At 48.3% G+C, this 14,692-nt stretch overlaps 1 protein-coding gene across 1 annotated transcript in view; it reads left to right on the top strand.

Annotated features, from left to right (window-relative positions):
• The window catches only part of SYN2 (synapsin II), a 152,115-nt gene that overhangs the window by 99,151 nt on the left and 38,272 nt on the right, over positions 1–14,692 (top strand). Inside the window, exons 2-5 of the mRNA XM_068982317.1 lie at positions 4,597–4,654; positions 5,917–6,008; positions 8,321–8,477; positions 13,412–13,501. Coding sequence (XP_068838418.1) covers positions 4,597–4,654; positions 5,917–6,008; positions 8,321–8,477; positions 13,412–13,501 — 397 coding nt within the window. The remainder of the gene's footprint in view (positions 1–4,596; positions 4,655–5,916; positions 6,009–8,320; positions 8,478–13,411; positions 13,502–14,692) is intronic.

The following is a 14,692-nucleotide window of genomic DNA, read 5'->3' as shown; positions in this document are numbered from 1 at the left end:
AGACCCTGATGTTAGGAAAGATTGAGGGCAGGAGGAAAAGGGGGCGACAAAGGATGAGATGGTTGGATGGCATCACCGACTCAATAGACATGAGTTTGAGCAAACTCCGGGAGATAGTGAAGGACAGGGAAGGCTGGCTTGCTTCACTCCATGAGGTCTCAAAGAGTCGGACATGACAGAGTGACTGAACAACAACTTTATATTGCCATAATATTTCAGAGTTTCCAAAACACTTTCATGTCATTTATTTTCATCTGGCTTCATTAAATCTTCACAACAGCCGGGTATTATTAAATGAGGTAAAATACATAGAATATTTGGGGCTTCTTAGAATAGTGGTTAGTACGTAGTGAATGTTTACTATTATTATGAAAATCATTATTAGCCCTATTTTATACTTGACAAATCTGAGGCTCAAAGAGGCTGTTACTTGCCCAAAGTCACACAGCTGAGAAGTGGTAGAACTAGGCCTGAACTGAGCTCCTGTTTCTAGACGTTTCTCCATTTTCCCATGCGCAAAGAGGGAGTATTTAAGCTGGGCTTGCCAAAGTTGGGCCAAGTTTTGAGGTGGCCTTAGCGGAATTATCTCTAATGAGGTCTCCACAGCCTCGTGAGCCCTAGTTGGCCAGTGAATGGGGATTCCTGAGAGAGTTCTGTGCCTTGAGTAAGAAGAGTTAAATCTACTCATTTAAGCAGTGAGGGGAGATGGTTCATTGCCTTGTCCCTCAAGGAAGCTGCAGGCCATTAAACTCACATAGATCCTCAGCTGGTAGGCTTGTTAAGAAAATGTGACAATAGGGGGAAATTGACAACCCAGGCACCATAGATATTTTTAGTCTGTGCTTCAAGGATGTACATCTTGGTTTCTGTTTAGATTGAGCATGAGGGAGTGAACTCGATTGATCTGGCAAGACTGGCAGTCCGGAAGTCCTTACTGAGACCCTTCTCTGTGCCCAACTTAAGCAAGGGACTGAGGGGAGTAATTAAGGGAGGTGAAGTGACGTTCCCAGATGCTCAGACACTGTGGAGCGTGGTGGTGTCCTTTTCTTCGGTGGGAGGCAGTGTGCTGACGGCAGGAACCATTCTCTCTCTTCCGCACCAGCGCTTCTGCAGCACATTACCCTCCTAATGCACAATGGCTGCAGCTACCCATAACGCATCATGCACTTCAAATTTGCTAAGAGAGCAGATCTGAAGTGTTCTCAGTGCACGCTCACAGACACATACACACACACGGTGATAATGTGAGCTGATGGGTGTGGCAGTTAACCCGATTGTGGTTATCCCATTTCACAAAGCAGACATATATCAAGTCATCACGGTGGACACTGAAAATATTACAATTTCATTTGTCAGTTATTCCTTAGTAAAGCTGGAAAAAAATAATCTTATGAATATAGTTTTAATTGTCAGCCATTGTAGCTCTGTTTGTAATAGCAAAAACAGTCCAAACACTGGAAATGGAATTTCATGCAACTATTAGAAAGAAAGAAGTCTTATCAATTTTATGTGCTGAAATCATATCACTAAGATATGTTGTTTTTTTTAATTGAAGTAGAACTGACTTGCAATATTAGTTTCATGCATACAATATGCAGCCATCTGATTTTTTTTTTTCTCATTTAAGCCACTTGCCAGAAGTCACAGAACCAAAAAAGTGTACAGCTAGGATTCCTACCCAAACTGTGGTTCTAGGCCCTGTGATCCAGAAGCCCTCTGGATCCTAGCACACTGCTTCCTAACAGTGCTCTCTTAGGATCAGGAAGTAATTTTCTCACTTGTTTGTAAATTACAAAAAAATTTTCCATGAAGACACCTGGGAGAATGTGCTCATCCTCAAGAAGGCTCTGTTGCCTGCCACCTTGCCTGCCACCAATGCCTGCTCCGTTGCCTGCTGCCTTGACTACTGTTCTATAGGATGTGGCATAGCCAAGAGGGGCCAGTGACCTGAAGCCGGGAAACACAAACCCAGGTTTCCAACAGGGCAGAGTACCTTCAGGAAAAGACATTAAGATAATTGGAGAGGTGGGGGTGGGGAGAAGGCATGAAAACAGGGTCATTAGCCAACTTGGTCAATGGGCAGGTGCAGGAAGTGGCAGATAAACACAGCCAGAATCTATAATTATACTTCAGTATCAGTGTTCAAAACCCACAAAATAAATGAGTGAATTAAAAAACTTGGCAGTGTCTAAGTACCTAGATATAAACTACTAGTGTTAGCCTTAACTCCTGTGAACTTCTCTGTGATTTTGAGCATATTATTTAGCTGCTCTGGCTTTCTTTCCCCCTTAGTCAAGTGGACAGCACAGTCTATCCTGGCCACTTCACAGAGTTGTAAGGAACAAATAAGGCAAGAGATGTGCTTTGAAAATGCAAGACGTCATACCAAATGAGAGGTTATTGTCTATGCCTCTGGGACATACCTCACAGAAGGAGACCTCTTTTCTTATTAAACTTTTTTTTAAAATTGGATCTCAGATCTTGTGACGGATTTTTTTCAAGTTGTTTCCATTAAAAAGTACTGATTTTTAAAAACTAGTAACTTAAAACTGCCACACACAAAACAAATGGTCCATGAAACGTTTATTCTCCTTTCCTGCTGAAGGGTTTACGATGCATTGTTATCTTTTAACCAGTCTTTTACTATTAAACTGAAATGACCAACTGAGACGAGCAGTTCTGAGATCATTCTTCCACCACTGGTTAAGACTGGGGTGGCAGGTATTTAGAGATAGGAAGCTGGGAGGAAGCATCAGGAAAGCATTGCTGGTAGCAAGGTAGACACAGCTCACCAACACAAGCGAGGAACCTCATGGCATCATTTTTTATTCCAGTTCCTCCTGTTTAGAGTTGTGGACAAAGACCTATGGAGTCCACAAGATCCCCAGAGCAGTGATAGAGCAGTGCGTAGACTATTACTTAAGCCCACAACTAAGATGGAACCATGAAAGGGACTGGATGTGCTACATGACCTTTGCCTGAGGGGCTTGCTGAGCTATGAATGTTGGACGGGACTCTGGAAGCAAGCTGATGAAGCACAGTGAGGAACTAGGGCAGAGGTAGGGAGACGAGCTTCGGAGATCCAGTTCTAGGATGGCTGAGTGCCTCTGAGGAGCACTTTGAGGGTAGCCAGGGACCTGGACAGGACAAATGACAACTTCCTGGAACAGACTGTTCCAGGACCAGAGAGGAAAGGAAATAGCCTGGCCCCATCCTGGGCAGTTCACAGGAACTAGGGCGGGAAGTATTTGAAATGGAACTAGCGCTCACAACTTCAAGTGCTTTCTCAGTGGAAGAAGGAAAATGGGACAAGAAACTTGTGACACAGCATACACGTCAAGTCAGTTTTCGTGATGGTGGGATTGAAGATGGCAAGAATGAACAAGCAGAGGCAGTGCTGTGCAAGGCCGACAGCTCTGGGCTCAGACTAGCGCGTGATTATTGCTTCTGTCACTCACTTGCTGTTTGACCTTGAATATGCCGGTTTTTCCTCTGAGTCTTGGTTTCCCCATCTCAAAAATGAATGCCCTCCTTCCCATCTCATAAGTAGTTATGAGAGTTAAATGAGATGTTCTTGAAAGCAACTAACATATAATTCCTAGAATATGAGTCCTAGTAAATGTTAGTTTATCCCTTTGTTTTGGAGAAGGGCTTTAGAAAACCTCCAGTGAGACATGCTGCTTTGAAATTTCAAGCACTGGGAAAGCAAGGCCAACCTAGGTACAGTGTGGAAAGGCCCTTTTGACAGATGGAGAAGCAGCCTAAAAAGGCAGATAAGAAACTCTCATGAGAGGAAGGGTAGGTGAAGGGCAAAGTAGCACTGGCTCTAAATACAAGCACAAACTCAGTGCTCTTACCAGCAGCTGTACTGCAAGGTTTCTCTGGCTTGTGACAAAATGAGAAGATAATAAGTACGGTTTATCTAGGCTTGACTCATTCCCTTGACTGTTCAGAAACACAGGAGAGGTTTTGTGTTCGATTATAGTAGTTTTCCTAAGCCTCTCCCCCGCCCCACTATTTTTCTGGTATAATTAACTCTGCTTCATTCATTGACTCTCCTTTCATCCTTGTTTTATTGGTTATATTTGCTTTTTAAATTATCAATTGCCTCAAATCCTTTCTGGAAGTATGGGTATGAAGGGGTAAAATAGTTTTAGTTTCTTCAGAAACTAAAATTCCAAGGGTGGAAACCAACTAGAAAACCAGAGTGAAACGCAGGATGGGGAAAGATAAGGAGACCACAGTGAGGCATAAACTGACCTGGTTTTTACCAGGAACCTCGTCAGGGAAATCCTACTCCTGGACTTCTTTTGTAGCCAAAACATGACAGCAACTGTTTTCACAAAAGCGCACAGCCTGAGAGTGAAAGGCCTTTTGGTTTATTTTAGAGAGGAAAGGCCATGGTTTGCCTGGAGGCTCTCTCATGGTGATCTGGTAGTAGACCAAGGTCTAACACTGACCCAAGTCTCTTGACTCTCATTCTGGGATTCTGTGTGCCGTGGTCCTCCTCATCTTTGTGAGAGTGAATTTCTGATGACAAACACCTGTACAAAACTAATAGGTGTGGGTTTTGTTTTGTTTTTCCTGTTTTTCCAGGGCCAAGTGCTTTCGGGGCAAAAAAGTCCTTGGAGATTATGATATCAAAGTGGAACAGGTAACCACCCTGAGCCCAGGATTGCATCTGCACCATCGTGGGGCCCTCTTGACACTCTGGAGTGAACCGTCTGGGGCTGCCAAGTGAAAAGATCAGGGTCTATCACTAGCTTCTAGGCTCTCCACCTCCTCCCCCTGCCCTTTCCAGGATTCCTCTCTCTAAGAGACCCGGTCTTGAAGGCTGCATCTTTCAACTCCCCTGACTTCTCTTCATGGCTCTGGGGTCTCTAGGGAGGCGAGCAGTGTAGCTCTTAGGGCCTCTGGGGGTGCAAGGTCCTCAGGCTGAGGCACACTGTAGAGGAATGTCTTCCGAGGACACGGCCACACCTCCACTGTGGTGGCAAGGTCTTGCTTGGTAGATACATGTCTGCCACTCAGGTGTGCAGCCTCCAGTGAGGCCTCCTCTGTGCCCAAGGCTGCACTTCAGAGAGAACTTAACAAAGAACACCTCCTGGTTTTAATGCAGTGAAGTCCTGAAAGCCTCATTTTTTTTATCTTCCTGTACCCTTTGCTTCATGATAAATAGAGATTAGGTCCATTTGAGTTGGGGGGAGAGGGGATGTCCGGTTTACCCAGAGCATATATTTTCTATGTAACGATAGAAGCTACTCATCATTCCTTACACAGTGTGCTGGGATTTACAGATTTACTCTTTCTATCCATTGCTGCATTCAGTTCTTAAAATAACTTGTTAGGCAAGGTTGATAAAAATTATTTCCATCTTATTGATGGGAGAAGCTGTCCACCCAGAGAGAATAAGTAAAACATCTTATGCATCTCACTGGGCCAGAGCAGCACCAAAACCCAATTTCCTAAATGAAAACTTGGTGCTTTATGAGACGGAGAAAGGGCATATTTGCCTCAGTTTGCATTCCTGTTCTGCAGAGAGGCAGCACAAAAGATGCTGGGTGGGGAGTTGGAAGCCCTGAGTTTTGCTCCTGTCTCGGCCAACAGTAAGCTTTGTTTGTCCAGAAAAGTCACTTAACTGCTCCTTTGGTAAATAAGGATAATTATTTCTGTCCCTCCTGCCTCATAGAGTGGCTATGAGAGTAGATGGGATCAGTTTGAGGAAATGCTTTGCAAACTGTAAATACATGTTTGGTGGAAAAGATATTGCTGCTGCTGCTTTATGGGGGGCGCCTCTCAGAGTCAGGACTGTAGGGCTCACTCCCCTACTGCTAATTTTATTTAGTTATGTTCTATCATAGTAAGAAACACAGAAGGTGAAATCCATGCTCTTAAGCCCCTCCTGTTATTTTCCAGGCGGAATTTTCAGAGCTCAACCTGGTGGCCCACGCGGATGGTACCTACGCCGTGGATATGCAGGTGCTCCGGAATGGCACAAAGGTGGTCCGGTAAGGTCTTTTCTGTCTTCGGGGTCACTGCCACTGTCTCTGGCATGCCATGTGTAGTGTACAGACCTCGATGACATGTGCTGTGTGGCGGTGGTGGAAGGAGGCAGAGAAAGCTGGCTCTGGCCCTTACAGATGTCTTAGTTCCATGGTAAAGGAAGCTCCATGGACACAGAGCTCACTTTGCAGTCACTGGATGATTCCCATCAGAGGTGTTGGAGGACTCCAGCCCCACTTCAGCCCGTGCAGCTCTGGACTTTTATCTCTCAGTGTATTTCCCCTGGAAAACACGATTCTATTGCTTTAAAAGAAAAGGGCCCGGGGGGAGTTTAAAAACCTCTGCTCTGGTCCAGCCTCCCATGTTACATGGATTTGCTTCCGTTCACTCAGTGAGTTGGCAGCAGAGCCCTGTGTACTATGTGAATTCTTTTAACGCCCTTCTCAGTGTTCTATACTCCAAATTTCTGGGAACTCCTAAGTCTTGATAGGAAAGCCTGGGTCAGAGGGACATTGACTGTGAGTGGAAGAAAATTTGTAATTACAAAGCACTTACGCTGCAGGTGGGGTGCTAGGTGACATGTAGACGTCATCAATTGTAATGCAACAATTCTGTGTGGGAGGTGATGAAGATTCCAGATGAGGGAGCATGGTTTCCACATTGTTATTCTTTCCCAGGACTCAGTGTGGCCTCAGGGTTCCAGGCATTAGGGTCTTGCTCCAGAAAGAGTCCTCGCTTCACCCTTTTCCCTTTTTCAACCTGCGCTGCCCTGACCCCAAGGCCACCAGTGTCCAACCGGACCTGGTCTGTGACAGGGAAGGCAGCACTCAGGTGTCTGGAGCCAAATGTCAGGGAGTGTGAGCTCATCCATCCTGGAGTCTGAGGAGGACAGAAAAGAGCTGCCCACCCATGGTCGGGGAGCACTCAGGAAGCTCCTTCTAGAGACGATGGTGGGCTCCCCCAGTGGCAAGTGGAGTAGGTCATGGGGATCCGTGACACGAATGGGTGGCAACAAGGGGGCCCGGATCAGCAAGCTGGGAGGGATCTGGCAAAATCAAGGCAGGCCTTCCCCATCACCAGTGTGGGGACCCGGCGCTGACTGCAAGCCTGGAGCTCAGTTTCAGTAACCGGGATATAAGGTTTGGTCTCAGGCATTTGACGGAGCCAGTTTCCCAGAACTCGGGCGCAAGGAGGTCGGCCCACCTCTACTTTGAAAGACTGATCTCTGAGCCCAGGTAGGGCTGGAGCAGTAGGCGGGAATTGGGTGGGTCCCAGGGCAGAGAACCAGGTCCGTCACTGCACATGTGTGAAATGGCCGAGGCCTGGAACCTTGAGGGGAGATGCTGCCACAGAACTGACTGTCTGGGAAGGTGAGGTTCCTCAGGTGTCAGGGCATGAAGTCGGGGCCCTGATCTTGTGGAGCTCTGCTGTCTGGAGGTGAAACACAGGGAGCCTTCCCGTGCCTGGGAACACACTGTACTCTCAGCTTCCTGTAGCCAGTTGCTCAACCTCAGCTCTGTGGAAACATTCGTGCCCCTCCCTAAATCTGCTTTGGAGGAATAACACTGGGGTGTCTGGCATCTATTCTCAGCCAGCCTGGACCCTAGCTCACCTGGGGAGCTGCTGAGGGCACGGCATCTTTAAGGAGCAGCTTGAGGAGTCAGAGCAGGATGCTGAGGTCAGGGATCTTTGGGGCAGGGCAGTGAAGTCAGCCAAGTGTGGTGTCTTCAGAGTCTGCTGGGACCCCCTCGGGGGTGCCAACTCCAGAGCCACAGGAGTTTCCACTCTCATCCACAGGGACACAGAAAATTCTTGTTGACTTAAGGTGTGGCGGTCTAAAAGTATTTCTTCCCCCCTCCCCGAGGGCTTCTGCACCTTAGAAAAAGACAGTGCTTAACCCAGAGGAATTGTTCAGTCGCCAAGTCATGTCCGACTCTTAGCAACCCCATGGACTGCAGCATGCCAGGCTCACCTGTGCTTCACCATTTCTTGGAGTTTGCTCAAACTCGTGTCCTTTGAGTCAGTGATGGCATCCAACCATTTCATCCTCTGTCACCCTCTCCTCCTCCCACCCTCAATCTTTCACAGCATCAGGGTCTTTTCTAGAGGAAAAGAATTTCAGAAATCTGTTCAAATCTCCTTTGAGAAGTGCCTACATAATATCTCATTTCCTAGTCCATAAGAAAACAGTCATGACAGAATGAGGGTCTTGGCTCAGGTAACCCCTTCCCTGTCTTGGGCTTTGGAGATGGGAGACAAGAGGATATGTGACCTGAGGTGCTGGTTGGTGGCAGACTTGCTTCTACATTCTTTCCAGGTCCTTCCGGCCAGACTTTGTGCTCATCCGGCAGCATGCGTTCGGCATGGCAGAGAATGAGGACTTCCGCCACCTGATCATTGGCATGCAGTACGCAGGCCTCCCCAGCATCAACTCCCTGGAGTCCATTTACAACTTCTGTGACAAGCCGTGGGTGGTGAGTGAGTCCCTCTTCCCTCAGGTAAAAGGGCAGCATCCTGATCCTCTGTCTCCAGGTCCCTAGAAGGACCTCTGTTGATCCAGACACTGTGAGGGGCCAGCTGAGAAGATGTGGGAGGAGCTTCAGCTGGGGCATGGGGTGGGGCAGGCTCTCACAGTAGGACTTTGTTGTCACGGGCTGGGCTGCCTCTGCTGCAGAAAGGACCTTTGGCCTCACAGCAGAGTCACACAAAGATTCTGTGAAGGAGCCCTTCCAGGTCTGCAGCCATCAGATACAGCAATAAAAACACCTACTTCTTGCCTCCAAAAGATCTAACCATTGGAAAGGCCTGAGGCCAGTGGGGACCAAGGGGATGGTGCACCTCAGAGGGATGTCAGTGTCAGAGTCCTACCAAGTGTCTCAGCAACCTTAAAATGAGATTCATCCACACACATACCAAATCAGGCACTTTTATGCTCTGGAAGTGCCCTCTGAGATAATCGGCTCTCACTCCTTCATGGCTGAGATGTGACCATTTTCAGAAGGAAGGTAAGGAGTATAAGACCACTTACGATGTGATGCCAGCTTCGGAGATTTTCCTACATGAACTTCATTTAATCCTCATAATAGCTTTACAAGGAAGGTGTTATTATCATTATTATCACTTTTTACAGAGAAATGAGACCCAGAGAGGATTCAGTAACTCACCAAAGTTTCAGAGCCAGGATTTCTCTGACACCATCCCTCGCATAAGCTGGGTTACCATGTGAGGAAGAAGCTGGTCTCGTGTTCTCTTCCTGGGATAATCTGGAAATCTTGGAGGCAGTGGAAGCCTCTGAGCAGAGAGAAGAGTGCAGCTGGGAGAGGAAACGGCCTGAGACGGTTCTAGGCTACCCCAGCCTCCCCTCTGACTGCCGAGGGGACCCAGCTCCTAGAACTCTGCCGCTCCAGGCTGCTCCTTTCAGAAGGAAACACCTGCCCCTGGTCACATCCTTCTCTTCTTGTTTTTCAAGGGTTATTTCAGCTCTCACACACTGGCTTGCCAAGGGTCATGGCACTGGTGGCTGTGGAGTTCCCAGACCCCAAGCTTCTCCCACTCAGGGAGCTGGAGCGGTGGTGTTGTTTTTGTTTTTGTTTTTAACCGAAAGGACCCATCACCTCTGCTCTTACACCTGAACTCAGCCTTCCTATTTCCTTGGAAGCCAGGGAGACCTGACAGTGTGAGAGGAAGACCAGTGAGCGAGGAGTCGAAAGATCTGGGAGCTGCTGTAGCGGCCCCTTGTTCAGCCTTTCCCTCTGTCTGGCCTGAGGACTTGGAGTCCAAGAGTTCTGCAAAAACCAGCTGCAGGAGTTGTGTGATTTGAATGGGTTGCTGCTCACAGGAGAGCGCATATGAGGCCTTCAACAAGCTTCCCCTTAGTCACATGGCCTTCCGTGCTGCACTCATGCCCTAGCCCTTTCCTCCCTCACCCCTTCAATACTTGCTAGAATTTGGCTCCCTCATAGCCACACAGGGTGGTTCTGCTAGTGTCAGCTTTTCTTCTGGGCAATCTCACTAATCAGCCTCCTGACTAAACCACTCTGTGCCCTGGTTTCTTTGTCTGTAAACTAGGAATAGAGGCTTCCCAGGTGGCTCAGTGATAATCTGCCTGTAAATGCGGGAGATGCAGGTTTGATCCTTGGGTTGGGAGGATCCCCTGGAGAAGGAAATGGCAACCCACTCCAGTATCCTTGCCTGGAAAATCCCGTGGACAGAGGCGCCTGGTGGGTTATAGTCCATAGAGGGGCGGTCACAAAGAGTCAGACATGACTGAGCAACTGAGCGTGAGCATGAAACAAGGAGTAATCACAGCACCTGCCTCCAGTCTGCCAGCCTGGTGTTACAGCCCCCAGTCCTGGGGATCTGAAAGAAACTTATTCCATGCTGCATGTTCCAGAACTGTGCCGGTGGCCAGGGAGGGGCGGGTCAGAGAGCCTAGGCTGGGGCTTTGCCCCTCCTGGGATCTGGGATCTGGTGAGGGTTCACATTCTCACCCGTTCACAGTCCCAGCACATTGCCGTTGGCATCGCAGGGGAACCGCAGGGCTCCCTGGCCACACACCAAGTTCTCCCTTCATTTTCACTAAGCAGCTGGCACACTAATGGCATTTTATATATTCTTTGCCTGTTCATGGGGATGAACAAATCTGGTGTCTCTGAAGGGGGCTTCCCTCTGAGATGATGACTTTGGTGTGTGTTTTCTAATACTGTGGCTGCTCCTGGCATGAGGAGATGCCTCAAGCCGTGTTGTGAAGGCTCCACCTTGTCTCTGAGCACATCGGCTATTTCATAGATTGCTCAGGGCAGGCACACGGGGAGTTTGGAAGCAGAAGTAAGACCAATCAGTGAAAGTAGCATTCCAGGGAGAGTAAGAGTGCCGCCTGCCATATTGCTGCAGATTTATCTGAAAATCCTGTCACTCTATGTGGGGTTTTTTTAGAGGCAAATGCACAAGAGTTGAATTGAAGCATTTTATTTCAGGAGGGATAAGGGTAACATATTAAATTCAGACCGATCTTGAAATCCCATTTCATCTGAGAAATCTTTCCTGATACATTGGATAAATGGTTATGCTGAGCATTATCTTCCTATTCGTTGCCAATACCACCCCCAGCTCCAAATGCATTCTTTTGTCTATGTGGAGAGGAAGTAACCATTATCAGGTATTACTTTTGTTTAGTTGATGACTGTGTGCTTGTGACTGAGGCTGAGCTTCCAAGGAGGCAGGGGTTAGATGCCAAGCCTAGTGCTCTGAGCAGAAGGGACTACAGAAGGTGGAGGAGGGTAGCGTGAGCTCCCGTGGAACCAGCTTAGTGCATGGGAACTGGCTGCCATCTTAGTCTTGACTGTGCCAGGACTCTGGGAGCCCGCCGGGGGCCTTGTTGGCATCAGCATGGTGTCTGTGTAACTCTCCCACATACTGGGAAGATAGGGCCCCACATTGCCTTGGTGCTGTCCCAGGGCGTGGGCTGCAGCAGGACAGAGGTTGTGAGGCAGAGCTGGCATCAGCTGGCTGGGGAGGCTGGAGGGCCTCGGGAGCTCAGGCAGGTATCCAGATGCCGAGCACAAGTCCAGTCATTCCAAGTGGCCAGCCAGGACCTAAAGGTGAGGTAGTGGAGGGAATTGGAGAATGCAGGAAAGGTCTGAGGGGTGGTCCTGACAGTCAGAGAAAGTGGAAGAAGCAGAGAACCCCAGCAGGGACGGCAGGGTACAGTGAAGAGCGCACTGGGCAGGAAGGGGTCCGGGCTCTGTCCCAGCACAGCCCCAACTCCAGGCGCGAAGTGGGAGCCTGTGCTCCCCTTTGCTTCTCTGGCCTTGGTCTCCTCATTTGTCAGATGAGATGTCTGGTCTAGAGACTCTCTGAAGTCTCTTCCAATAATAAAATCTTAGGGCCTTGGGGGTCCATCAATCATACTTGCAGCCCCGGAGGAGGCCTTGGAGATCTAGAGCCACCAACTGTGTGTCACTGAGGAAAGTGACCCAGAAACTCCAATGTTTCTCAGCATTTCAAAAATAACAGATTCTATCTCTACTCACAAAAGGACCACAGCCAGTGATCACTAAACAGCAGTCTCATCATGGAGTTTGGGAGGAAATATAATGAAAATATATTTTGTGTGTGTGTGTGTGTGTGTGTGTGTGTGTGGTTAAAAAGTCTGAAGAACTGACCAAATTCAGTTGTCTATTTTATATATGAAGAAAATGAGGCCTGGAGAGGCAACATCATTTGCCCAAGGACATCTAGTAAGTTCAGGGCAGAACAAGAAGAATCAGAAGACTCTGGTTTTCTAACAACCCAGTTCTGGCTTTTATTGTCTCCCCGTACCAACACACGTGCTAACATCACTGAAAACAGGAACTGGGCTTTTGAAAAATGTTCTATCTTTCCCTTCTTTAGTAAACAGAAGGTCGGTTTGCTCTGGCAACTCTTCCTTCCGGCAGTTCCAGGTGTCAGTGGCTTAGAGTGTGAACCCAGTAGCACTAGAGAGAAGACACTGGATCACTGCTGCTGCCAGTGCTCTGGGGTGGGTGTGTGTGGAGGTGAGGAATGAGTGTGAAAGGATTGAACTGGAAAGTTTCCTGTGGGAAGAGCACGGTCTCTTTAGAGCCTGAAAGGCAGTGACATGAAGGAGAAGGAAGAGTTACGGGTTAGGACTAAAGGGGTCTGGCTGTGAGTCTAGCTCAACTACTTTGTGACCTTGAGCGAGCAACTTCTCTGGGTCTCAGTTTCTCCCCTTATAAAGTAGAGGGGCGGGCAGGGGACACCAGGGACGCTACATGTTCGCCAAAGGCAGACCCTGACATTTAAGTACGTGCACTTCACCCCTTTTCCCTGGAGCTGTTGGGGCTTCTCATAGGTGAAGGGTCCAGTGAGTTCAGTTCTTAGATGAGCAGTAAGTCCAGAAGACGGGCTCTGTCTTTGCTGCGTTCCATGATTTCTTTTCCTTGGCATTTGAATTTCCAAGACTGGGCCCCTTGTTCCCCCATCCAGCTTCATCACTTGCCATCTCTAGAGATGATGGTGGTTAGCGTTTTAGAGACCCAAATTTCAACTCCACCTATCCCTTTTTTTGTAGCACTGTGGCTTTAGGCAGTCACCTACCCTTCCTGAGCCTCATATGTAAAATGAAGATGATAAAGACCCTAGCTCATTAGTTTGATATGAGGATTAAATGAAATATCTTTAACACTGAGTAGGCACTGAGTGAATAGTAGCTCATTCTCTCCCTTCCCCAACAGAAGCATATGTTCCTGGAGTATAGAGGGTGGGACACCTCTTTTATATCCTCAGAGCACTTTGCACAAAGCCCTCAGTGGAGCAGATGCTCAATAAATATTTGTTCAATGGATCGCCATTTTGTCTGTTCCAGAAGCTGTCTGGGTAAACTGAAACCTTTGCTTCTCTTTTGCAGTTTGCCCAGCTGGTGGCCATCTACAAGACACTGGGAGGAGAAAAGTTCCCACTCATTGAGCAGACTTACTACCCCAACCACAAAGAAATGGTAGGTGACTGAGAGGGGCCATCAGTCTCTGCTGTCTGCACTCTGAGCTTAGCCGTGTGCTGACTGTGGGCCTCTGAGGAAGGCCTCAGCCTCTCAACCCCAGAGAATCTATTGAGGTTGAACTGCAGACCTGCTTTGTGAGGCCACAGTGGCCGGGTTGTAGCTGACAGCCCTCTATCTCTGAAACTTGGAGACAGACTAGGAAAGAGCAGAAACAGGGGCGTTTTATCAAAAGCTGAGAGTAACAACCTAGATGGATCAACAGTCAGAAGATCCTGCTGCTTGCGATTCTAGCCACAAGTCGCGGACGGTTACATTCCCTCACCACGTGTCAGCATCCGAATCTGAAAGGCGAGTGGGCTTAACGATTCCTGGCCAGGATAGCTAATATGGCACTTGCATGATTTCAGTGAGATTCTTTAAGCAAATAGTCTGTGAGGAGTATGGAGTGCTCCTCAGATGTAAGCTATTGTTCCTGATATTATTCACCAGACACTTCCATTCCCTGGGCTTCCTCAAAATTCAGATAAGACAAGGGTTTCACTCTGCCTTCTCTGAGGCCATCCCGGGATGGCAGAAGGAGCAGAACGATGGGATGGATGATTGGTACGGAGGCCGCCTCCAGTGTTTATTCCCCTTCTTCTTCTTTGGCCCCATGCTCTCTGCCCCAGGCCTGTGTGGTCAGTGGGTAATCCTTCTTAACCCACCAGTGGAGACTCTCTGCCTTATCTTTCCAAGTCTTGTGCTCCAGGACAGAGATCTCCAGAAGGAATCTCCATTGGCACCATTTCTGTGGAACCTTCTGGTGTTTTGTGCATGCCCCAGCTTATCAGCAAGCCGTATAGGACCTTGAGGCCTTGGAAAGAACTACCTTCTCCATCTTTGCCAGAGCTTCCCCAGGAGAGGCCCTGGAACTTTAAGCACTTGTCTCTGATAAATCCTTAAGACGCTCACCAGGGCTTTCCCTTTCAGGACAAATCAGGAAGGCTTGTAGAGGCAGAGGAACCCTCAGGGGCTATGCTTGTAAATTTCAGGGCATCCAAGAGAGGACTGAGCAGAAGGCTGGGCGGGGAGCCCTCGAAGCTGGCTTTGTCCTGCTATAGCATCTAGCAGGCTGACCACTTGGTCTGTAACACTTGCAAAGTATATTCCTCACCTACCTCCTTTTCCCCAAGGGCCCTTGAGTTCTTT

This window comes from Capricornis sumatraensis, chromosome 10, assembly GCF_032405125.1.
Source record: "Capricornis sumatraensis isolate serow.1 chromosome 10, serow.2, whole genome shotgun sequence".
NCBI lineage: Eukaryota > Metazoa > Chordata > Mammalia > Artiodactyla > Bovidae > Capricornis > Capricornis sumatraensis.
Note: the sequence above shows the minus strand (reverse complement) of the source record. Positions and strands in the feature narration are given on the sequence as shown.